Below are 24,574 nucleotides of genomic sequence, written 5' to 3'. Positions count from 1 at the left end.
CTGCCTGGGGGTCGGCGGCACCTCCCACGCTGCCTGTCCCACACCACCTCCGTCGAATGGCCCCGTGGCCCACAGCTGAACTCAAGGCGGAAGTGAGGCGGTCACCACCCGGTTATCCATTCAAGCTGTACTGACGCAGGGCTCCCCGTGCACTGGGCTCTCAGTGCTGGACAAGGTGTGGCGGACAGAGAGACACACAACAGAAATGGGTGTTGGTCCCGGAGGCGGAGCTGGGCGGTGGGGGAAGTACTGGACTCTCCAAAGAAACCAAGGCACTCTTCCCCACCCCTGGCCACAGCCATGGTGTCAGGGGCGTGTGCAAATTGCAGCCCCGGCTCCGGAGAGTCCAGGGCTGTGTGACCTCAGGAGAGCCACTCTGTCTTGTCTGGCTTATCGCATGGATGGGAGTGCCTGCCTGCAGCCACCCTGCAGGGACCAGTGCGACAGGAAGCCTTGGAGAGTGTCTAGAAGACAGCAGGCAATCTATAGACACCCACACCTACGGCAGCCTTGCCCCTGAACTCCCGAGGGAGAAAGAGAGAGAGAGACAGAGAGAGATGTCCCATCCCCTTGCTCACTCCTCAAGTGCCCAGAAGCCAGGAAGTCCACCCAGGTCTATCACACGGGTGCCAGGGACCCAAGCACGTGTACCATCACCTGCCACCACTCAGGAAGCTGGAGCCAGGACTTGAACCCAGGCTCCCCCAAATGGCGGGAGGGCCCTCTTAAGCACTGAGCCAAACACACGCCCCAAAAGTGCCTTCTTCCCAGACTCTAGGGCTCTCATTACGCACGATAAGCTCCGTGGCTCACCCTGGCTTCCCCCACAGTGCTCTGCACAAAACAAGAAGCCCGAATTGGACAACCAAGCAGACGGATGCAATGAAACGAACGAGTGACAGTATCACCGATCACTGAGCCCCAGTCCCAGGCAGCGTGACTCAGGGTCACCATCAGTGGCCCCCCCAGGGCATGGGAAGAAGGGACAGCACGGCCTCGCATCGCGGAACAGCGCCCCCTACCGGCACAGGTGGTCAGTGCGGCACAGGGCGCGCAGGTCCAGGCAGTTGGGCTTCTCCTTGTCCTCGTAGGAGCAGCTGGGCAGGATGGTCTGGCGGCGGCGCTCGGCGCACGCCTGGTCTTGGCAGGAGCAGAAGAGCATGCGGTAGGTGTACTCGCTGGGCACGCGGTCGAAGAACTGGCGCAGGGCCTTGTGGCACTTGCGCCGGCTGCAGCGCTCGGTGGGCGAGATCTCCCGGTTGCAGATGGAGATGTAGGAGGAGCGCAGCTTCTTGCAGTTGTCGTTCAGGTTGCAGGCCTTGGCCGCGTCCAGGCACTGGTTGCTCTTGGCGCTGACCGCCGGGTCTGCCCCTGTCCCTGCACAGGGAGGAGGAAGAAGAGAGCGGTCAGGGTTCCGCCGCCACCTGCCACGCCGTGTGAGTGCTGGTCCGAGTCCCGGCTGCTCCACTTCCCACCCAGCTAATGCGCCTGGGAAAGCTGAGGAAGACGGCCCCAATGCTTGGGCCCCGTACCTGCGTGGGAGCTGGAGAGGAAGCTCCTGGCGCCTGGCTTCAGCCTGGCTCAGCCCCGGTCATTTGGGGAGTGAACCAGTCGATGCGAGATCTCTCTCTCTCTCTCTTTCTGTAACTCTGCCTCTCAAATAAATAAACCATTTTAAAAAGAGAGAGAGTCAGAGGCCTGCAGTGGGACGGCAGAGCTGCCTGAGACCGACATGTTTGTGAGTGCCCGCTCTCCGCCTCAGTCTCCTCGTCTGTGAAATGGGGATGGCGTCACAGGACCCGCGTCTAAAGGCTGCGGTGAGGATCCGAGGCGGTGGAAATGGACAGCGTCTGGCACCGGCTAAGCCGCCCACATCGCGAGCTGATGATGACGACTTTTACCCCCAAGTCTTGTTTCACACTTAGCACAAGCCTAAGAGGCAGTCAATCCGGTGTGCACGGCCTCTGCCTCATTTAGGATCACAGGGCCTGGGGGTGGGGGTGGGGCTACTGAGGGGGAGGAGGGAGGAGGAGGGGGGGGAGGCCCCACCCCTCTGGGGAGAGCTGGGACTCCAACCAGGAAAGCTCCATGGCTGAGACTGGCTGTTCCCATCAGCCCTCGGCCCCGGCCCTGTGACCTGCAGCAAGTGGCTGAAGCCGCCCTGCCTAGCGCTGTCCACCTGCGGTCGTTACAGGCACGGACAGGGCCCACGTCCTCTCCGGCACACACAGCAATTCTGCTCTTCCCGGCCCCCACCCTCCCCATCAGCTTTTACACTGCCCGCCTGCAACCAGCTAAACGCCTCCTCGCACCCGTGAGCCCCCTCCTGACGCCCCCCACTTCTCTGCTCCCCTTTCAAGCAAAGCCCCATCAGTGAGTTGTCTACACCCGCGTGCTCTGCGGTCCTCCTGTGCTCTCATGGACTCATGTCATGCTGGGGCTTGCCCCCACCCCTCTCGTCACTGGTCAGGACCCCCAGGGCCTCCCCTTCCTAGCCTGGCACAGCCCTGGGTGTAGGGGTCACCCTGCCCACCTGAACCCCTTCCTCCCCAGTCTTCACACTCTGCCTGTCTCCCTGCCGCCTCTGAGCACCCCTGCTCTGTGAGTGCCACCTTCACCTCCCAGGGCTCAGTCCCCTCTTCTCTCTCTGCACCTGCTGCATGGGGCTGGCATCTCATCTTGTGGCCTTGAACATGGCCAATAAGCTATTGACTCCCAGAGTTATATCCCCAGCCCAGACCTCTATCCGGGACCCCAGACTCAGCTGTCCAACGGCCCACGCAAAAACTCAACCCGAGAGCCTGACACTCATCTCCAACTTCACGGGTCCGAAGCCAAACCCGATTCCCCCCTAAAGTCTGCCCCCGACTCCGACTGTCCCCCTGACCCTGCCGGCCCCTCCCGGGGCTCAAGCCTTGACGCCTGTCGCCCTCACACACCGCGCAATTCTACCTCCAAGCACACCAGAGCCAGGGCAGGTGGCTAGCCCGGCAGTGAAGTCAATGGCTGAGATGCCCGTGCCCCACAGCCGAGTGCCGGGTTTCAATTCCCGGCTCTGGCTCCTGACTCCAGCTTCCCGCTAAGGCAAGCCCTGGGAGGCAGCAGTGACGGCTCAAGTCGTTGGGTTTCTGCCATCCCCGTGGGAGACCTGGGTTACATTCCCAGTCCAGTCCTGGCCATTGTGGGCATTTGGGGGGGTGAGCCAGCAGATTGGGGGGGATCTCTCTCTTCATCTCTCTGTGTGCGTCTCTGAAGCACAAAAATGCATTTATGTGTCCGTCCAACCACTTCTGACGAGACTACCATCACAGCTACTACCTAAATCCAGATCACCCAGTAGGAGCCCCCTGCCCAGTCTCCCTGCGCTGCCCTGTGCCCCGACTCTCACCTCATGACAATCAGCGGGGGTGAACCTGGGCCCCAAAGCCCCCCCCACCTCACCCAGCGGCTGTAGCTTGCCCTGCACGCCTGTGTGCGTGCCATTCCCCCAAGGCAAACTCCAGCTGCCCACCCAGCCACTGAACTTAAAGCATGACAGCAAATCTCAAATATGCACACGAGATTGTGAAACGTACACCGGAGTTGCACAATTTAATAAGAAAAAAAAATGAATGTAAAATAGCCCATTTGTGCCGGGGCCGTGGCTCACTAGGCTAATCCTCCGCCTAGCGGCGCCAGCACACCGGGTTCTAGTCCCGGTCGGGGCACCGGATTCTGTCCCGGTTGCCCCTCTTCCAGGCCAGCTCTCTGCTGTGGCCAGGGAGTGCAGTGGAGGATGGCCCAAGTGCTTGGGCCCTGCACCCACATGGGAGACCAGGAGAAGCACCTGGCTCCTGGCTTCAGATCAGCGCGATGCGCCGGCCACAGCGCGCCAGCCGCAGCAGCCATTGGAGGGTGAACCAACGGCAAAGGAAGACCTTTCTCTCTGTCTCTCTCACTGTCCACTCTGCCTGTCAAAAATAAAAATAAAAAATGCATGTAAAATAGCCCATTTGTAACTGTTTGCTCTGCATGTGGCTGGGATAATATTTGAGCTACCTTGGGCTGGCCTCAGGGCCTTGGCACGTGCTGTTCCCTTGGCCGGGAAGGCTGTCCCTCAATGGCATGACCACACGGAAAGTCCTGGCAACTTCTCTCACTTCCATTCGGGCCTCTGCAGAACTGTTACCTTATGCCTGAGCCCTTTCTGACCCCCTCTGCACACGGTCACAACCCTGACACTCCACCTGTCCCCTACTCAGCTCTATTCCCTCCCAGCACGCCCGGTCAGCTGCCACAGTTCGACTTGTTTGTTCTGATCAAACAGAAGCTCCTCGGAGGGAGGGGCTTTGGGTCTCACTGATGTGTGCACTCTGCCAAGTGTGCACACTAATAGACAGGCGCTACGTAAGTATGTTTATTATGTATCTGAGAGGAAGATAAACAGAGAGCTCCCATGAGCTGATCCATTCCCCAGTGCCTGCAACAGCCAAGACTAGGCTGGGAGCTCGGAACTCAATGCACGTGCCCCACATGGGTGGGTGGCGGCACCCATGGGTGCCTCCCAGGGTCTGCATTTTGCAGGAAGTTGGAATCCGGGGCTGGATGGGGGGGGGGGGCATATTCGTGACGCAGCACAAGCCCAACCACGTGACACCAGGGAAGGGTAATCGCAGAGACAGGGAGAGGACCAGGGGCTGTTAGGAGGAGGCGAGAGGGAGGCCTGGGCGGAGCACAGGACGCCCAAGGCAGTCTGTCTGACCCTGCACTGTCGCTCCCCGTCTTCGTGGAGGAATGACACTAAGCCCTGCCTAGGCTTCCTATCCGAGTCACGGCACCATTATGTCGCTCCCCCTCTTCGTGGAGGAGCAACACAGGACCCTGCGCTGTTCTTTTGTCTGCTCGGCCCTCCCCGGGTTTGCTGCTGGTTCTTCCCAGGTTGGCTACCGACCCTTCCACCTCCGTGGAAGGGCGGTTCCCCCTGCCACTTTCCCCACTTCCGCGGGGGAGCAGCACACCGCCGGCCGGCTCTCTCTCGGGGGCTGCTCAGGTGTTCCTTCAGATAGGTGTTCCTGGTGCATGTTGTCTCTCTCCTCCTTTATAGTCCTCTTCCACCAATCCCAACTCTGCTACCCACACGCCGAGTACGCTGCTCTCCTCCAATCAGGAGCAGGTCCTGCTGTTTATTGGTTGAACTGGAGGCAGCTGTGTAGAAGCTGTTTCCCCCTTCTCAGCGCCATATTGTGGGAGAGCAGATGCATAGAATAAGTCTTAATTCCAGTAACAGTCTAGTCCGAGTTGCTCCCCACACTGCACTGGTGGGTCCATATCGTGGTCCATTTGTCCACAGCCACAGAACGCACAATAGTACGAGTGAGCTCCGATGGCAGCCACGGACCTTGGGGGACAAGGTGTCCACCCAAGGGCATCGTTTGTCACACGGCTCTCGTGGGGGAGCCGACCGAGCGCCCACCGTGGGGGGATCTGTGCATATGGAGGAGCAGGGGCTATCTGGAAACTTGGCTTTCCTCTCGGTTTTGCTGGCGGCCAAAACCCTTTTTAAAAATTAGGTCTCAGAACTAGCATTGTGGTGCAACGGATGAAGCCGCGGCCTTCGACGTTGACATCCCATATGGCACCGGTTCAAGTCCCAGCTGCTCCACTTCCAATTCAGCTCCTTGCTGATGGCCTGGGAAAGCAGTGGAGGATGGCCCAAGCGTTTGTCCCCTGCCATTCACATGGGAGACCCAGATGAAGCTCCTGGCTCCTAAATGCAGTCTGGCCCAGCCCTGGCTGTTGAAGGCATTCGGGGAGTGAACCAGTGGGTGGAAGACCTCTCTCTCTCTCTCTCTCTCTCTCTCTGTGGTTCTGATAAGTAAATAATTTTTAATTAAGTCTTTTAAAGGGGGAACCTGGGAGAAATTACGACAGAAAGGGAATCGAGGTTTGTCTTCCTAATCAGGAAGGTCCTGTCTTTACTCAGGGCCAGCCACTTCCTGGACAGTGGGGCCCCGCTCTGAGAAATTGGGGTGCAGAGAGGCCAGAGACCTGGCCAGAGCTGGGTGGACAGGGAAGCCATGGCAGCCCCTGACCACACCTCCAGGGGGCAGCAGAGGGAGAGGAGAAGGTGTCCCAAGCCGAGGGCACAGCAGGAGCAAAGGCTGTGAGGCCACTCGCTGGCCACGCCAGGAGATGGACGCAGAGAGGGGGTTGGGAAGCCAGTGCCTGGGCCTCCCATGCAGCCCCCCACCCCACCTCACCCCCCTGCACTGCTGTCAGGGACCCAAGGATGCCTGCTACGCGGAAGCCCCGCCCCTGTGGGAGGGGCTCTCCAGGCCAGCGGTGGGGGGCAGGGGTGACCTGCAGAGCAGCCTGGGACTGAAGCACAGGGACGTGGCGGAGAGGAGGGCTAAGGGCACCGCAGCTAATTCGAGCAGCTCCCAGCAGGTGTCACTTCCCTGCTGGGAGCAGGCTCCTGCGCGGCCACGGCGGTAGGTAAATATAGCCTCAGCGGCTTCCATTTGGAGCCTGGACAGCGAAGGTTCTGGCTAGGGTGTGGGAAAGGCACACCCTGCTGTGCCCAAACTTGGTCTACTTTCTAGAAAAGAAAAAACTCCAGAAAGGTGGCGAAAACCATTGCAAACCGCCTGCTTATGGGGAAGATGGGGGGCACAAGGGACTCCCTCCCCAGCTGGGCACCTCTCCAGTTGGGTGGCGCCCACTCTGGATTCCATCATCAGAGAGACGGGTCAGAGCTGGTGGAGATAAGTCCTCCCTCCCACCCCCATCCTGGCACAGCCCCGAGGGCTTAAATCTGCGAAGGCGCCCTCCCTGCCCCTGCCCGACCCCCACCCCACCCCACCCCACCCCAGCACTGGGAGCTGGGACCACCCAAGACCTGAGAAGACGCAAGAACTGGAAAGGCACCCCAGGCCTGGCGCCTGGCCCCAGCCCACGCTTGCAGCTCCGGGCCCCGTGTGTGCCTCTCCCAGCCTTGATGGGCCAGGGAAGAAATGCAAAACAGCTGCCCAGAGCAGAGGCGCTGGATTAACCGGCTCTTGGCGCCATCCAAAGCCCTGGGGAAGTCGTGCTCCCAGCCCCAGCCCCGGGGACACCCCTGGCTTCAGTTTCTCCTCCCGGTCCCCTCCCTGGGTGAGAGCCGGGTGTGGGGGCGCAGCCTGCTGCAGAGCGGGGGACACAGCCTGCACCCGACTGCAATGTCCAGCTCCAGCTCCTGCCAGTGCAGACAGGCAGGGGGGACGGCTCAGCCCGCTGGGTCCCTGCCGCCCCCTCGGGAGACCTGGACTGAGCTTTAGCCCCAGCCCAGCCCTGGCATCTGGAGAGTGAACCAGCGGACGGGCGCACTCGGCTGCTCGCTCTCTGTCCAGAGTGAATACATTTGAAACAAAACGTAAATGTCTGTTTGACATTTCTAGAACCAAACTTCAGGCACCCCAGTGCCACCTCCACTAACAGAAATACTGAATTCTTTTTTTCCCTTTAAATCTCTACATTCTCGAGGCTTTTACTCTTAGTGGGACTCACTTTTTAAACGATTCCACGCCGACCTGTATTCTTCCCCTCTGATAACATCTCCACCAGTTCTGGATTGTTCTCACACACATTCAAATGCACGGCTAGGACAGCAAAAAGTGTCTGCTCCTACACACCCACCTCCCACTGCGGCTGGCCGGCTGAGGCGTGTTTGCCCCCAGAGGGAAGTCACTCACTCAGAGTGGAAGCGTGGAGGGACCGGCAGTGTGGTGCAGTGGGTTTAGCCTCTTCCCCACCCCGGAGTGCAGGCCAGGCAGGAGGTCACACCACCTTGTTAGAGGCCACACTTGAACTCCCCCGAGAGATGGCAGGGCCAGCACCCCACCTCCCAGTCCTGAGCGGTCCCTCCAACCCAGGGACTCCGAGAGACCAAACCCCGGTTGTGGGGAGCAACTCAGACTAGACTGTTACTCGAATTAAGACTTATTCTATGCATCTGCTCGCCCACAATATGGTGCTGGGAGAGGAGGAAACAGCTTCTACGCAGCTGCCTCCAGTTCAACCAATAAACAGCAGGACCTGCTCCTGATTGGAGGAGAGCAGCGTACTCGGCGTGTGGGTAGCAGAGTTGGGATTGGTGGAAGAGGACTATAAAGGAGGAGAGAGACAACATGCACCGGGAACATCTAAGAGGAACACCTGAGCAGCCCCCGAGAGAGAGCCGGCCGGCGGTGTGCCGCTCCCCCGCGGAAGTGGGGAAAGTGGCAGGGGGAACCGCCCTTCCACGGAGGTGGAAGGGTCGGTAGCCAACCTGGGAAGAACCAGCAGCAAACCCGGGAAGGGCCGAGCAGACAAAAGAACAACGCAGGGTCCTGTGTTGTTTCTCCACGAAGAGGGGGAGCGACATAATGGTGCCGTGACTCGGATATGAAGCCTAGGCAGGGTTTAGTGTCGTTCCTCCACGAAGAGGGGGAGCGACGTAATGGTGCCGTGACTCGGATATGAAGCCTAGGCAGGGTTTAGTGTCGTTCCTCCATGAAGAGGGGGAGCGACATAATGGTGCCGTGACTCGGATATGAAGCCTAGGCAGGGTTTAGTGTTGCTCCTCCATGAAGAGGGGGAGCGACACCCGGTCTTGCTGTTCTGTGGGTGCGGGTCACCCTCCCTGCTCAGTCCTGCCCTGGGAGCCCCCATCCGGCCCCCTCACGTGGCCAGGCCAGGCCACCGTGGTCACCCCAGCCCCGCCCAGGGGCAGCTGGTTTCTGGAAACAGGCCAGGCCACCAAGAATCAACCCAACAGATGGCAAATTCATCAGAGATCCATGCAAGAAACGCCCATGGGACGCGTCCCACCATCAGTTTGCATTTTGTCACATCTCAACCGAGCCGCGAGTCTCCTTCCTCAAGGGGCAGAATCAAATCACTTTAGTGGTGTGGCTCTGGGAGTTACCAAGGTAAAGGTCACTCGTTCACAATGGAACGGGCCTTTTCAAGCCTTTTGAAATACACTTTCAGGGGGTGTGTGTGTGTGTGTGTGTGTATTTTAGCGTTCAGGTTTTTGCTATCGTCACAGTAATTCACCCAATGACAGATCGGCTTTAATTCTGCATTTACAGCCACTAAAAAGCCAAACTGAGGCACTGCGGATGGATACAACGGACTTCCTCAAATTTTTTCATCGGTGATGAGCAGATCTGGGATTTGAGGACCAGATACATTTCCTGCACCACAGGAAGTCCACACCGAATTGGGACCCCTGGGTTTCAAACGACTGAATGCAACTTAAAATGTAGCTGCAAAGTCCCCCTACAATAACCTGCAAAAGCTGGGGTGTGCGTTTCATCCAGCGGCTAAGATGCCACCTGGCATGGAGTCCCCAGCCGGGCCCAGCCTCCCACCCCCGCCCAGGCCATCTGGGAAGTGAACCAGCCAATGGGAGCACTCTGCATCTCTCTGTTTGGCTGGTTCTCTCTATATGTGTCTCTTTGCTTTTAAAATGAAGGAGGGGGGCAGGCACATGGCACAGCAGCTGAGCCCCCACTAGGGATGCCCACGCCTGGCCCGTAGCAGACTGCTGGCTGAAGTCCCAGCTCCTCTGCATTGGATTCAGCTCCCTGCTAACGCACCTGCAAAGCCAGAGGAAGACGGCCCAAGTCCTTGTGCCCCTGCCACCCAAATGGGAGACCCGGATGGAGCTCCTGGCTCCTAGCTTTGGCCTCACCCAGCCCCAGCTGGTGCAGACATGTGGGGAGTGAACATGCAGATGGAAGACCTCTCCCTGTCTGTCTCTCTCTCCTACTCTCTCTCTCTCTCTGCCTTCCAAATATATTTTTTTGTTTCTTTTTTTTTTTTTTTTTTTTTTTTTTTTGACAGGCAGAGTTAGACAGTGAGAGAGAGAGAAAGAGAGAAAGGTCTTCCTTCCATTGGTTCACCCCCCAAATGGCCTCTATGGCCAGCGCTGCGCCAATCCGAAGCCAGGAGCCAGGTACTTCCTCCTGGTCTTCCATGCGGGTGCAGGGCCCAAGCACTTGGGCCATCCTCCACTGCCTTCCCGGGCCACAGCAGAGAGCTGGACTGGAAGAGGAGCAACCGGGACAGAACTGGCGCCCCAACGGGGACTAGAACCCAGGGTGCCGGCGCCACAGGCAGAGGATTAGCCTAGTGAGCCGCGGTGCCAGCCCCAAATATATTTTTAAAACATTTTAAGTTTTTAAAAGTCTTCATGAAAACCACTGAACATGAATTTCGAAGATAACTCGGGGAAGTGAGTTCGGATAAATCAGTGTATCTGGTATAAAGCTGGCTGGCATGCTTGTTAGCTAAGAGTTCCGGAAGGGGTGCCCACGGGGTAGCTCATGGCCTCTGACCTCCGGCCCCAAGGTGGCAGGGCCTCCCCTCCCGCTCAACACCCCAGCCACCTGTGCTTGGGGGAAGCCCCCCTAGACCTTCTACGGCTGCTTCCCCCTTGGGGCTGTCTCCTGCCAGCCCCCCCACCACTTCTCACGGGGCTCCACTCAGCAGGAATGATCTATGCAACACTTGACCTGCTTGTCCATCTCCTCCGGCTCCAGCTACTCATCACCTGTCCATCTCCCTACCACCTGAGTCTCCCCTCCCCTGCCGGCCCATCCATCTCCACACCTCGCCAGAATTCCCACTAATGCTCCCCCGACCACCAACCTGACCCCACTTCTCCCAGGCCCCCTCTCTCCCTCCCCTGCCTGCCACACCCACAAACCCAACCACATCTCCAAGGCCCCCCCCCGACACCCCACTTTAAGGGCAGGACTTCAATGTGTGGTTCTGGGGGCACACAAACATTCCCCCCATAGTACTGGCTTCACACACTGTGTTTTGGACAGAAACTCCCTTGTCTTCCCACCCCAGCAACAACTAACCCATCGCACCTGTGCGCCGGCTCTGCCTTCGATCTGTGTGCCACGGGGACCCCACCCAGGCCATCACCACGGAGGCAAGGAGCTCTCTCCCCTCCACTCCGCCCGTCATCCTGCCGACTCCACTCCCTCTCGAATTCACCCAGCACAATCATCGGTGGCTTCTGTGTCCCCATGCCCCCCGGTCACTTCACACTTCTCTCACTTCAGCCCTCCAGTGACACCCCTGCCTGCACCCCCATCTCTCACTCATCTGCCAGCTGCTCACTGGCCCCATCCCTCTGCCTGCTCACCGAAGGGACATGAGTGAGCTCTCAGACAGCAGCAGCAAACCAGAGCCGGAGACAAATCGGAGGGGTATTGGGAAGGAGCCCCCCGCACCTGCCCTCGCCACTCCACGAGAGCTCCCGACCGGGGCACCCCAAAGGCGCACAGTTAAGTGCATCATCGTTTGTTAAGGGTCAGCCCAGGGCAGCCCTCCCCTCCCCCAACACTGCTAGACACCCACGCCTGCACACCTCCACCAAGCAAGCACAGGGGCACAGCGCAGTGGCCCTAGCCATTGTGCGCATTTGGGGAGTGAACCAACAGATACACGCTCTGTCTGTCCGTCTGTCTCTCTCTCTCTCAAAAAAAAAATGGTTTTTTTAAGCCTTTGGAAGTTAAACACTGTTCTCGCCTTGTTCTTTCTTTCACGGCAAGTTCTTGCTTGGACACAAAGCCAACCAAAGAGGCAGCCCCAACACCAGCTCACACCACACCCCCGCCAGAGCGCGCAAACGCTCCAGGCCTAACAGGTGCACAGCAGAGACCCCAGACACAGAGGAGCCTCCTGCAGCCCCTCTCTGCGCCCACTGCTGGGCACGACGCCCTCCTGACAGCCCACCCGTCCCCTCCCCTCCCCAGGCCATCAGAGGAATCCTCACGGGGAGCCGGGCTGCGGGCGAGGTGACAGGGCTGCAGCAAAGCGGCAGCGGCCCTGACAGCTGTTAGGAGAAGAATGCGGTTTTGAAATTTAAATAGCACACTTCTGCATTCGGCTCCGGGAGGCGGGAGGCGACCTGATGGTCGGCAGGCAGTACACAGCCTGAGAAGGGGGCAGGGTGGATGGAGGTGGCCGGGCCTCCCGCCCTGCCGCTGCCACTGCTGCCTGTGTCCCTCAGGGACCCCGCCCACCACTCCCAAGGTGAGCAAGGGGCTGCATCTGCCTCGGTGGGGCCAGGGGTGCGCCAAGGACAGGCCCAGGGAAGGCAGGGGGTGAGCCCAGAGGCGCCAGCCTCCCGTCTGCCGAAGGGTCCCTGTGTTCTGTCCCCTTGGCTGGCCTCACCCTCAGCCACTCAATCAATCCCCTCTCCCAAGATTTCCCAGGCACCACCACATGGGGGCAGCATGGAGTCCACCCCCGCCACCAATAAGCCGCCCACAGGGTGTCATGTGGTCTCACTGACGTCACAGCAGGGCCACCCCGGCACCGGATGCAGACTGAACGCAATGGCGGGCTTCAGAGGGCCAGCCCGGCCCCTCCCTCCGTGAGAGCTTCCTGCTCCCCACCCCTACTCTGTCTCGGCTTCCCTGCCCCTCCCAACACCTCTGACACCTCCCGACTGTTCAAAGTTCTCAATCTCTGTCCAGAAGCCAGTCTAACACTCTCACCAGGTCATCGGCTCCCTTGGGTCCCCAGACACAGACCCCTATGCCGCCCCCATCCCCAAGGGCACCCCTGCGTCCCTGGCCCTGTGCGAGGGGCTACTCACCCTTCAGAGCATCTGGACTGCTCCATGTTAGATAAAAAATGAGACTCGGAGGTGTCAGAAGGTCCCATGGGTGCACAGCTCGGAGGGCCAGGCCAGGACTCGGGACTAGAACGAGCCGGCTGCCAAGTCCAGGAGCCAACCACGGTGCCAGGACACTCCGTGGATACGCACGAGGCACGAAGCGTGGTGCCGGCACTCAGGCACAAAGGAACAGGTGCGAGGGACCCAGAGCCCCACCCCTCAACCGCACACGTGCCCCAATACGCAGGAGGGGGCACCTGGCAGGTGAACCCAAGCATGGGTTCTTGGCCAGGGCACGGAGTGAGTACCAGGAGACCCCGGGGGCCTCGCTCACCAGCCTCCCCCTGTCCACGCCCAGCCACAGAGGGACACGCAATGGCCGTCAGCACCCAAGACTCCCGCTGCCCTCTGGAAATCGCCCACTCTCCTCCACTCCAGCCCCGCCAAGCCCCATCCCAGCATGGGAGGTAGGAAACCATCTCCCCGGCACCCTCGCCACCTGACCTTGGAGAAATCACTCCGTTTTAGTTTTTATGTATTTAAAGGACTGTCTTTAATGGACTCAATCTGCCATTTACTTGAGAGACAGAGACAGAGACAGAGACAGAGACAGAGGGAGAGGGAGAGGGAGAGGGAGAGGGAGAGGGAGAGGGAGAGGGAGAGGGAGAGGGAGAGGGAGAGGGAGAGGGAGAGGGAGAGAGCAAGCGAGCGATCACACTCTTCCAAAGCCAGGAGCCAGGAACCCAGTCCGGGTCTCCCGCGTGGGTGGCAGGGATCTAACTACTGCAGCCATCACTGCTATCGTTAGCAGGAAGCTGGAGCCAGAGCCAGCACTCACATCCAGGTACAAGGGATGCTGGTGTCTCAAGGTCTCAACCACCAAGCCAAACACCTACGACAATTTTCGTGTCGTACAGTTAACGTGTTTTAGGGAAACATGCCAGGTACCGGGCCAAGCACTCACAGCCATATCTCACTGGGACCCCCGGAGACAGGTGTTTCTATCAGCCCGCGCTGGGCAAGAGGAGAGGCACTCTAAGGTACACCCTGGGTGGGCGTGGAGCCCGCACTTGAGCCCCGGTCTCCATCGGCCCCTTCTCAGCCCGCTTGCTTTCCTGTCAGATGAAGGGGTGGGCCTGCGTGACCCCACAACTCCCTTCCAGATGCAGAAGTGGTTCCGTGGATGTGCCCCATGCCCCAGCCTCCCACTCCAAATGCACAGCCCGGTGACAGCCACGGCCACCTGCCAGTCTCCCCTGCCTGTCTCTCAGGAAGAGCCCCAGGGGCTAGGAGGCTCCGAGCCAGGACCCCACCCAGAAAAGTCTGGCTCCAGGCCCCTGCCCCTGCTACGCCCACCTCCGTGCCCCAGCCCCCTCCTGTGGACTCTAGATCCGCTTCTGTCTTCCCACACCTAAAGTGAGAGCAGGACACGTGGGCGCGTCTGACGTCACCGTCCCCCAGGCCTTGGGCTCAGGCCCAGCTGATCCCACACCCAGGCCCTGGCGGGCCAGGCTGAGCCAGGAGGAAGGCAGACGCTGCCAGTGAGCGCTACAGAAATCCTGGCGACTGTCCTTGCCAACGGAATCCCAGTGGGACTTTCCAAGAACCGAGAGAGAGAGAGAGAGAGAGAGAGAGAGAGGAGGCGAGAGATGAGGAGGAGCTCCCGCTGTGCATTCCCGGAGACCCCTGCCCCAGGGCCTCTCAACCGAGAGGGAGTAAAGAGATCCCAGGAACTGGGCCCCCAAGACACAGCAGCCTCCTGCCCCGGGGGACACGCTGGCGTGCAGCAGTGCAGGGGAGACCACCAGGACTCCAGGCCCCCCTGCAAACAGTCCCTTCACATCGAGATGGCTGCGTGGGCCAGACACGCGTGTGTGGAAGTAGGGAGAGGCTTCTAATCTCATAGAACAACAGTCCGATGACCTCATGGCACCAGGCTCTGGGTCACCCAGGCCGATGCTTCCCAGCCGCTGGGCCACACACACACACACACACACACACACACAGGTGGATGATGTGTGGGCCTGGACCCCGACCCCTGATCCACACCAGGGCTGCCAACAACAGAGCCCCAGGCTGCTCTGCACAGCCGGTGGCCTAGATGGGACCAGCTACAGAACAGAACCAGGGGTCTGCAGCAGGGAAGTGGCTGCCCCAGGCCCCACGGGTGACCTACGGGAGCAACAGCCCAGCAATGTGGCCTCCCAGCCTCTCTCTGCCACAGCCCCACACACGGACCCCCTGGGCCTCACCACCGGGCCATGCTGGACTTCCCCGAGACATAGCCACCCCCTCGCCCAACTCGAGGGCTGCCTGGGGTGCAGCAGTCACCAGGGGTGATGAGGAGGGGCTGCCACGCACCCCAAAGCCAGCCCTCACGGTAGGGAGGGGTCCACAGAGCAGAGGTGCAAGGTTAGTGGGGCCCGAGTACCTCCCAGCCACAGGTAGCAAGGGAGCTGCAGACCAAGTGATTTCCTGTACATCCTGGTCCCACGGAGCGTCAAGTCCACAACATAAAGATTTGGGGCTAAGAAGACGCTTAGATGTGAGTCCAGGAAGCACTGGGGGCCTGGGTTTATAGGGGAGCATCTCTGAGTTCAGCTCTCCAGGACCAAGCCCAGGGGGACTATTCATCCGAGGACACCACCCAGGAGCACCGGGCTGGCACCTGAGCTACAGGCAGGGCGGGTCACAGGTGCACTGGAGGCCCCCGGGGCATCCCCACCATGATGTCCACCAGCATCTGAGCCCACAGCACTGTCTCAGAAGGACTGGTCCAAGGTGGAGCCCTCTGCAGGTCTAATCTGGAAGACCCAGAATGTTCTAGAAGGGACCTCTGTCCATCCAGCAAATGCACAAGGCTCATGCCCACTGGTAGAAGCAGGACAGGAAGGAGGCCGCTCTGAGCCCAGCATTTCTGCCATGACCCCACGGGGCGTCTGTGACGTCTCCGTTCCATCTGCCACCACCAGGGCCCAAGGCCACACCCAGACAGCCACGCTCTAGCCGGTGCCTCCCTTCTTAAGGGGACCCAAGGTTTCTCCCGCCAGGCGCAGGCAAAGATCAGCCCCGTCCAGGGTGGGCATTCTCAGCCAGGGGGTGGGGAGACCACGTCACAGGAGCAAGCGTCTGTTCTCAGGTGGGCACACAAAGGGTAGATCTTACACTTCCTTGGGGGTCCGCTTCTAAAACTCAAGCCTTTGTGACCAAACTTAATTTCCATGGTTAGGGAGGCGATCGTGAAAAAAAAAAACTAAAAGAAAAAAAAAACAAAACACCATCCAGGAGAATTCCTTGTTTGAAAGGGTAAGGGTCTTGTTGCCAAGTCTCTGGTAAAACTGCCGCCTGAGATCCAGTACCCCATGGGGCGCCAGTTCGAGTCCTGGCTGCTCCACTTCTGATGCAGGTCCCTGCTACTGTGCCTGGGAAAGCAGCGGTAGATGGCCTAAGTACTTGAGCCGCTGTACCCATATGAGAGACCAGGAAGAAGCTCCTGGCTCCTGGCTTCAGGCTGGCCCAATCCTGGCCATTGTGGCCATCTGGGGAGTGATAGATCTCTCTCTCCCTCTCTCTCTCTCTTTCCTCTCTCTGCAGTTCTCCCACAAGAACTATCAGGCAAACAACTAATGCTGCTGCCGCCACGCAAATGCCCTGGTGGAGAGCTGAGAACTCTGGCTGACTTCAGAGCTTGCCAGTCGCCTGCAAGCCAGATCCCCATAGTCAGGGACCCCCCGAGAACAAGCTCTGGGTTAGGGGTCTCCCGAACCCTGGAAGGAATGGCAGGCCAGCAGAAAGAACCCCAAGGCTCATCGGGCTCCAACCCAGGGGCCCTGACAGCTGAGCCACAGCCCACAGTGGTCCCTCTCAGCCCCGCCCACCGGGCAGGCCAGGTGCAGAAGCAGGGGCTGGGGGGCCAGAGGTGCCTCCCTCAGTGCGGTTTGAGAAGCACGAAAACCCAGAGCAGAACGGATCTCGGTGACACCAAGGACTGACACGGGCCAGGGTCCTGCATTGGAAGCGCCCGGGACAGAAGCGTACTGGGTTTCAGATTCTTCGGAAGTGGGGATGTTCACACGGGGGGAAGGGGACCCCCCAAACCCCACGGGTGTTCACACGCTCCCACGACAGGCACAGCCTGAAGGGGACTTTGCCTGTAGGGTTAGTGCACCTGCAGCCTTCCCACGGCTGACCGGGAACTTTGCACTCGTGACTTCCCACCCACGGCACTCAAAAACATTTGGATTTGGGAGCGTTCTGGATTTCAGATTTGTGAGGGGCGGGGAGAGAGAAGTCCTGCCGCCGGCTGAGGGTGTTTTACGCTCTACTCACTCATGGAAACCTCACGACAAGCCGCCCACGAGGTAGCTACTGTCACAGCTGTGGAAACTGAAGTGCACAGAGAGGTTAAGGGACCTGACAAGTAGAACAGTTCCAAAGCAGGTTAAGACACTGCCTGCAGCGCCCAGCATCCCAGATGGGCACCGGTTCAAGTCTCAGCTGCCCCACTTCCCATCCAGGTCTCTGCTACTGTGCCTGGGAAAGCAGCAGAAGATGGCCCAAGTGCTTGTGGCCCTGCACCCATGTGAGAGACCCAGAAGAAGATGCTGGCTCCTGGCTTTGGCCTGGCCCAACCCTGACCACTGTGGCCATTTGGGGAGTGAACATGTGGACAGAAGATCTCTCTTTCTCTTTCTGTGATTCTGACTTTCAAATAAATAAAATCAATCTTCAAAAAGAAAGAAAGAAAAGTTCCAAAGCAAAAGAGGCAGGAGACTGGAGAGAAGGAAGGAGGGCCACGGGTGACAGAACAGCACAAAGACAAACGACTCCACGCTCGGGACCCACGCCGTGACGGCATCCCACCAGACAACCCCCACAGCGCCACCTGTGCAGAGGGGCCACCTGGGCAGGTGGGCGGCACGAGCGCCTCCTTCACAGATGGGGAGCCGAGGCGCAGAAATCTTAGGGGCTGTGCTGACGGGTGGCCCCAGCCGGCCCAAGCCGGCCTGAGCTGGCCGGAGCCTGCTTACCTGAGAAGATGGACGCAAGCCTGAAAATGTCGGAGAGGCGGGAGGTGACCGGCTCGTAGGGAGAGGCCTCGTAAAACTCCTCACCTGGAAGACAGAAGCGGCGTCAGGTCCAGCCCCACCCACGCTGGGAGCACTCCCAGCGCCCTCCAAAGCACACGGGGCAGCCCGCCCCCAGGTGAGGGGTCTACCGGGCGCAGGTGCATACGGAGCTACTCAATACTGCATACGGGTCGGTCCTTTCTCTCTGAGGGGACCAGAAGCCTTCCCCTGCCCCCAGGTCAGAACTGCCCAATCCTCTGTCTTGAGACCCACCCCCTCCATGGCCGGCCCCCTATAAAGGACTTCCACCCCCATCCAGGGGACAATGGAGCCCCCGGAAGGCCTGGTATAAATCTCCCGGGATCATTTCATGTCACTCCTCGTTTCGTAAGACAGGGCTGGGCTGGCGGGGAGGCAGCCCAGGCTCATCTGCCTGGGGTCCCGTCGCCAGTCGTGGCCGAGCCAGAGCTAGACCCCAGCCTCCCGGCCCTCACAGCACACCAGCTCGGCCAGGGCACATGGCAAGTGGAATCTCTGCTTCCCAGCACGTCCCCAGGCGCATGGATCAGCTCCAGTTCCACTGAGCGACAGCGCGGACCCCCACCTGCCACAGGCCCTGCCCGTCCTCCCTGTGGCTCCAGGCCCCTCCAGGCTCATGAGTGGAAAACCACACGGGGCTGCCCGTGGAAACCCCCACCACTGTATGGGGAATCCTGCCCCCTGCCTGGGCGTGGGCAGGAAAGGAACTATCCTCCAGGGACTATCAGGGAGAGGCAATCAATGGGTGGTCACTCAGACCGAGGGTGTGCGGTGAGGGGCAGGCTCATTCATCGATTTCCTATGCGCTGAGGCTGGGCTGGGGTCGGGGAGGCCCCCAGCCTACTGGGGGGAGCACAGGTGGGCAGCATGCAGGCAGCCCCCCTCCCCCAGCAACAGTAACAGTTTAGAAATGGCTTTTGCAACAAAAACAATGTTTCACTGTGTGTTCTGTTTACGGAGCACAGTGCAGATACATTAACTCCTGTCTCCTAATTAGAGCAAGAGGCACAGAGACACTGAACCTCTCGCCTGAAGTCACACAGCTCCGCAGCAGCAGAGCCAGGCTGGCTCCGGAGCCCCAGGGCCTCGCCGCTCAGCATGCTGGCTCCCCGCCCACAAAGCGTCTGAAAACCCAGTCGTTGGAAACAAGCATTGCTGCTCTCTCACTCCGCCCAGGGCAGGCAGCTCCGGCCCCTTCCCACGGCGTGCAGCCCGCTATGCACCTGCACACGGATCAGCCAGCCCCTGGGGTATCTGGGGAAACAGCGTCTCCAGGAACAGCGTCTCTACTCTTTCTAATGTCCCCTGTTGCTGAAGCAGGGTTGACCAGAGGGAGATCCTAGGGCCTGGCCACAGGTGCCAGGCCCGGGATGTCAGATTCGGGCTGGAAGACACCTTGCTCCAGATGTTCAAAAGGCCAGAGGACCTTGAATTTCAGTGCCACCTTCAGACACCTGATCTCAAATCCCCCCAGCAGCCCACGGCAACAGCCCACACTCTGTGCATACTGCTGGTGGCCATGGCACAGAGGAAAGAAAAAAAAAAAAGCCCCAAGTCACACACTGTCCCCTGGAGCAGCAGAAAGAAACCTGGACAAGCAGTGAGGGGCCCTGGGCTCCAGCCTGGGTTCTACAACCAGCTCGCTGTGTGGCCAGGAGAATCCAGCCCACCCCTCTGCTTCAACTTCCCCACCAAATGGAGGTGGGCTGTGGTCAGGCCCAAGCTCAGTGGCCGTGTGCTTGCCATGTGCCACTGCCATCAGAGCTTCTCCCACGGGCTCAAGGTTTCTTTTGATCCTGTATGAACAGAACCTTGCAGGGCAGGAGGGGGTGGGGGGGAAAGGGCCTCAGGGAGTTGCACCTGCCTGGGGTGGTGGAGCACACACACACACACAGCTCAGCCCAAGCAGGGTCGTTCTGAGTTGTTGAGGAACCACTCACTGTCACCTCCTGGGAGACAGCTGGGCCCGGCCAGGACTGTCTCCATCAGGGACATGACTGCCATTCAAAGTCCTCTCACAGGTCCCCGGGCAGAAACTACCCCCGGCCCCTAAGAGGCAGGAGAAGGTGGACTCCCCTGGCTGGTGGGGGGGGGGGGGATGGGGGTAAGGCAGGTTCTGAGGACAGAAGCAGCAGGTGCACTTTCCAAATGGGCTCAGGAGGAAAGCCTCCCAGTATGGGCCCCGGCTTCTTCAGCACCCTCAGAGGCACACAGTAGGTGCTTCACCGAGGACTTGCTGAGTAGAGGCGTGCGTGAACCGTGTCAGGACTCAGAATGCGGCCCAGTGCCGGCGTGCCTAGAGCAGCGGCCGGCGGTGTGCAGCTAAATGCACGCGGTGCCACGCTCACTGCCACCGCGGAACGGGAGACGTCTCATGTCCCACATCACCGGCTCAGTCCACCGGACCCAGCTCAGGATGCCGGAAGCTGCACGGCCAGCAGGCGAGGCTGGGGCTCTGCGTGGTGAGTGCAAGGCGTGAGCCGTGTGTCGGGGGTTCCCTTCGGGCTTATTCCAATCCTGGCTGCTGGGGAGCAGGAGCTCCCTGGTTCAGGACAAACTGCTTTGTCCCTAGGTGGCGGTTACCACTATCACCCACTGCACGCGCTGCTTTTTTTGAAGTTATTTCAAAGACGGACAGAAAGAGCTCCCAGCTGCTGGCTCACTCCCCAAATGCCCCCAACGGCCAGGGCTGAGAGCTCCATCCAGGTCTCCCGCGCGGGTGGCAGCAGTAATCCAACCACTTGAGCCAGGGTGACTCCCGAGTCTGCATTCGTGGGAGGCTGGAGCTGGCAGTGGAGCCGGGAACTGAACCTCAGTGCTCAGACTGGGATGTGGGAGTTTTAACTGGCATCTTAACCACTAGGCTACACGTCCCACCACACCCCCACAGGTACTTCTTATCCCGTTATTGAGCGCATGCGTGAGCCACCTCAGCACCTGCTCCAGGATGGCTGTCTGCAGGGTGCAGTATTCTGGCTTCAGCTCCAGCACCCTTGCAGGGGCGGCTCCTCCTCTCATCCAAGGCTGACCCCTCCCCCACCTTGGCCTTGGGCCCAGCCCCTGTCCCAAGGGCACTAGTGCACAGAGGCCCCCTCCCTCTCTCTTGCTCACCTGGACAACTCCCCCTCGCTGTTGTTCTACCCTGGAATTTAAGCTCTTTGATCTCCTGTCATCCATAAAAATTATTCATGGAGCCGGCATCATGGCATGACGTGTTAAACCGCTGCCTGGGACGCACGGACACCGGTTCGAGTCCTGGCCACTCCACTTCCAGCTCACGCAGCTCCCTGCTAATGCGCCTGGGAAACCATCAAAAAATGGCAAAGTACTTGGGCCCCGTCACCCATGTGGGAGACCCAGAAGAAGCTCCTGGCTCCTGGCTTTGGCCCAGCCCAGCCCTGGCCGTTGCAGCCATTTGGGGAGTGCACCGGGGATCAAAGATCTCTCTCTCTCTCTCTGTCCCCCCTCTGCCTGTAAATCTTTTTAAAAAAATCAGTGTATTCACATATCATCCTCAGCTCTTCCCTCTTCACACCGAATTCCGGAAAGGTATTATCTGCCTTCATCATCCCTCACCCTGACCAGGCTCCTGCGCCCAGGGGCCACCAAGGGCAGCAGGGATACCTCAGCCATTGTACAACTGGACCGAGGGCATTGGAGACTGCTGGGCCGGCGCCCACTCCCCTTCCCTCTCTCCTTCCAATGTCAGGCCTTCTCCTCCGCGGTGAGCACACGCACCCTGGGGTTCCACCCACCACCTACAGGGGGCGCTGTGCTCCCCAGCTCGCCCAGTGCGTCTGCGGGGCGTGGCCAATCAGAGGCGCCGCCCCCTGCCCCCACTGCCGCTGTTCATTGAACAGCCAGGCCCGGCTCCCACCACCCAGGTGCCCCAGACACAGAGCTGACTGTCGCCCCCTTCTCCTCCCGCCAGCACCTGCTGATGGCACACCTGTGGCTTCTCTCTCTGTACCGCCCTTACCTTCTCCAACCCCACCGCCGCTGCTCCCAGCATGCCCCGCGGCAGCGGCGGGAGTGACCTCTGACCGGGTCCCCCCAGGCTCTTCTCCCTGACACCGCAAACACACAGCTCCAGCGCCTTCCACCTGCAGCCCCGCCCATCCGCACTCACGCTTCACCCACGCACACCTAACAGTCTCGGCTCGGAGTCTGCCTCCTCCAGGAAGGCTCTTTGGATTTTGCAACAAGGGCCACCCCAGCAACCTGCGCTTTCCCCATCACAGGTCATGCACCCCTGCCCCCTGGGGGCTCGGTGGAAGCTGAGGTGCAGCAGCCGGTTCCCGACTGTTGGCTCTTGGCCCGCTCTCGGTAGACCATTTGGCCAAGGGGGCCCGCCCCGCTGCTGCCAGGCCGGGGAGGGGAGAGGTGTTGGTTGGGGAAGGGGCTCCCAGGTTCTGCCTCAGGCTTGGAGGCAGGCCTGGCAAAGGAGGCAGGACCCGCTGCCCACATGCAGCAGGTACAGGGGGCTGAGGCCAGCTCCCCGGGGCGCGGGAGCACAGGCAGGCAGGCCCCTGGGGACCCAGGAGGCTGCAGAGCAGGGCAGCCGGCAATGGCAGGGCTGGCTGCTCGGGGCAGCAGGGCCCTGCTGCACACTACTCCATCCTTGCTAACCCATCTGCCTGACCACTCCTGTCTGCTGGGACCACCACTGCCCAGCCCCTCCTCCATCCTGCCTCCCCCTGCACCCCTGCACCTCCACCTTCGTCCTTCTCCAACGACTGCCGCCATGATGGGGAGGTGGCTACTTCCCGGGGAGGGGGGAGGTCCCGGGCGGCCCTGGCTGGCAGAGCTGGCCCGCTCCTGGCCCCTGCCCCCTGCCCCGCCCCCGCCGGCCCCAGCTCACCCTCGGTCAGCCCCAGGTGGATGCTCCAGTAGATCTGCAGGCACTGCAGCTCCTTCTTCATGCCCCGCTTGCAGCGACAGTCGTACAGCGGGCTCTCCTGCAGCACCTCCAGGGCCGCCTGGCACTCCTTGTTGGCCAGCATGGTGTTGCGGTCGCGGCCCGCCAGGCACTGCCGCAGCGTACGGTAGCGGGAGCTGCAGTTGGATTCCGCCGCGCACAGCTCATTGGCCCGGACGCAGTCCACCGGGGGGCGCCAGCCGTGGAGCTCGGGGCCCTGCAGGGAGGAAGGGCTGGCCAAAGAGCGGAGGGTCTCGGCTGGGCGGTGGGGAGGGAAGACAAGCGTGAATGAGGGCCGCCGCCACGGGCACCGACCCAAGACGCAGGCCTGGGGGCTTGGGCCTTGCCAGGGACACCTCCCCCACCTTACAGCAAAGCCCCGGCCCCTCCCTCCGTCTGTCTAGGTGGGAGACGCACTTGGACACTGCCTGCTCCTGAGGGACGCCCCAAGATGGGCTCACGACCCACAGAGCCCGGGCCCCCATATATACCCCATGAAAACTGGGGCCCCGAGACGAGAGCTGACGACCCAGGGTCACACGCACGGGCAGAGACGGACACGTGACTCCTGCCGAACACACCTTCCAGTCCAATGTGGACAACTCCCCCGGCACAGGACAGGGTTCACGCCACAGTCCCCGCCGAAAGGTGGCGCTGCGGGCAAGCCAGGGAGCAGGTGCACTTCGCCCCTCTGCTCCCAGGGTCGGCTGCCTCCCAGGAAGCCTGTCCCCTTCAGCCTCTTTGTGAACAGCCTTGTTCTCTCTCTCTCCGTCTGTCTCTCTCCTCTCCCTTTCTCTCCTCTCCTCCCAGCCCCAGCTCCCCTGAAATCTTCCTCACCCCTTTATTTTCTTCTCTCCGAGATGCCAAACAACCAGGCAATCTGGAAAGGCCAGAGCCCCTCTCCTTGGAGGACCAAACCCCACCTCTGCTACCAGGAGCAAGCACACAGCAGCCCGCCCTCCCGCCCTGCTCATTCAAGGCAGCAGGAGTCTGGGAAAGGCTCAGAGCTGAGGGGCGGGGTGGGGCCTGCCAGGTTCCCCAAAGCCGAGCCCCTAACTCCAGACCCTGCTCCACCCCACCCCCGGAAAACGCTCAAACCACACCCCAGAGCCACAGCTACCTCTCCCAGGACCCAAAGAGTGCTTGGGAAGGCATCTTCCTCTCTGTCCTGCCCCAAAACTTAACGAAACCCCCTCCCCAGAGCCCCCTCCTCACAACAGGGCAAACTCAATCCCCTATGCATGCCTCGCTCATCGCTCCCGCACAGGGAGACAGCGCCACCTAGAGGCAGAGCACTGCACAGCGCCGGTCCCTGCTCAGACTCCTCAGGGAAAAGGAATGGGCTCCTGGGGGTGTGGGGGTGGGGGACAGGAGGTCTACCCCATGACTGGTATGGAGTGGCCTAGGGTGCAGAGGGCCTAGCGGCCACAGCCAAAAACATTTCCTTCTCCTACCGCCGAACAGAAAGATGTGACCAGGCGGAGGCAGGATCAGAGCAGAAACCAGCAGGGAACAAGACGCACTGGCAGTAGGGTCTGCAGGCAGCGGCTGCAGCCGAGTGGAGCTGAGGCAGCAGCTTTGCTTCCCCGGCTTCAGCAGATCCCTGCACCCCTGAGCAGGACCGGGTGCATCTGGGCTGCACGGGAGCAGCAGAGTTGACAGGGCCGGCCCCGTGTGCACCTGCTGCCCCCACACAGTCAGCCCACCCACGGGAGCCTCGGAACAGCCTGGTCCTGGCTCCCCCCACACCTGCCCTGGGCTGTCCGAGGGGGCTGAGAATGGGGCACCCTCAGCACAGGTGAAGGTCAGGGTATTCGCCTAGGGGGGGTGGGGTAATGACATCACCCTGCCTGCCCTGTAGGGGGTGCCCACAGCCTTACACATCCCAGATGGACTCGGGTCTCA

At 60.5% G+C, this 24,574-nt stretch overlaps 1 protein-coding gene across 1 annotated transcript in view; it reads right to left on the bottom strand.

The window, feature by feature from the left end:
* Positions 1–24,574, bottom strand: part of GFRA2 (GDNF family receptor alpha 2) — a 68,909-nt gene that overhangs the window by 41,477 nt on the left and 2,858 nt on the right. Inside the window, exons 2-4 of the mRNA XM_070047336.2 lie at positions 22,613–22,927; positions 17,674–17,757; positions 1,023–1,377 (exon numbers count right to left, since the gene is read on the bottom strand). Of these exons, the coding sequence (XP_069903437.2) occupies positions 1,023–1,377; positions 17,674–17,757; positions 22,613–22,927 (754 nt within the window). The remainder of the gene's footprint in view (positions 1–1,022; positions 1,378–17,673; positions 17,758–22,612; positions 22,928–24,574) is intronic.

This window comes from Oryctolagus cuniculus, chromosome 8 (assembly GCF_051225735.1).
Source record: "Oryctolagus cuniculus isolate XC-2025 breed Fujian yellow rabbit chromosome 8, ASM5122573v1, whole genome shotgun sequence".
In the NCBI taxonomy this organism is placed as follows: domain Eukaryota; kingdom Metazoa; phylum Chordata; class Mammalia; order Lagomorpha; family Leporidae; genus Oryctolagus; species Oryctolagus cuniculus.
Note: the sequence above shows the minus strand (reverse complement) of the source record. Positions and strands in the feature narration are given on the sequence as shown.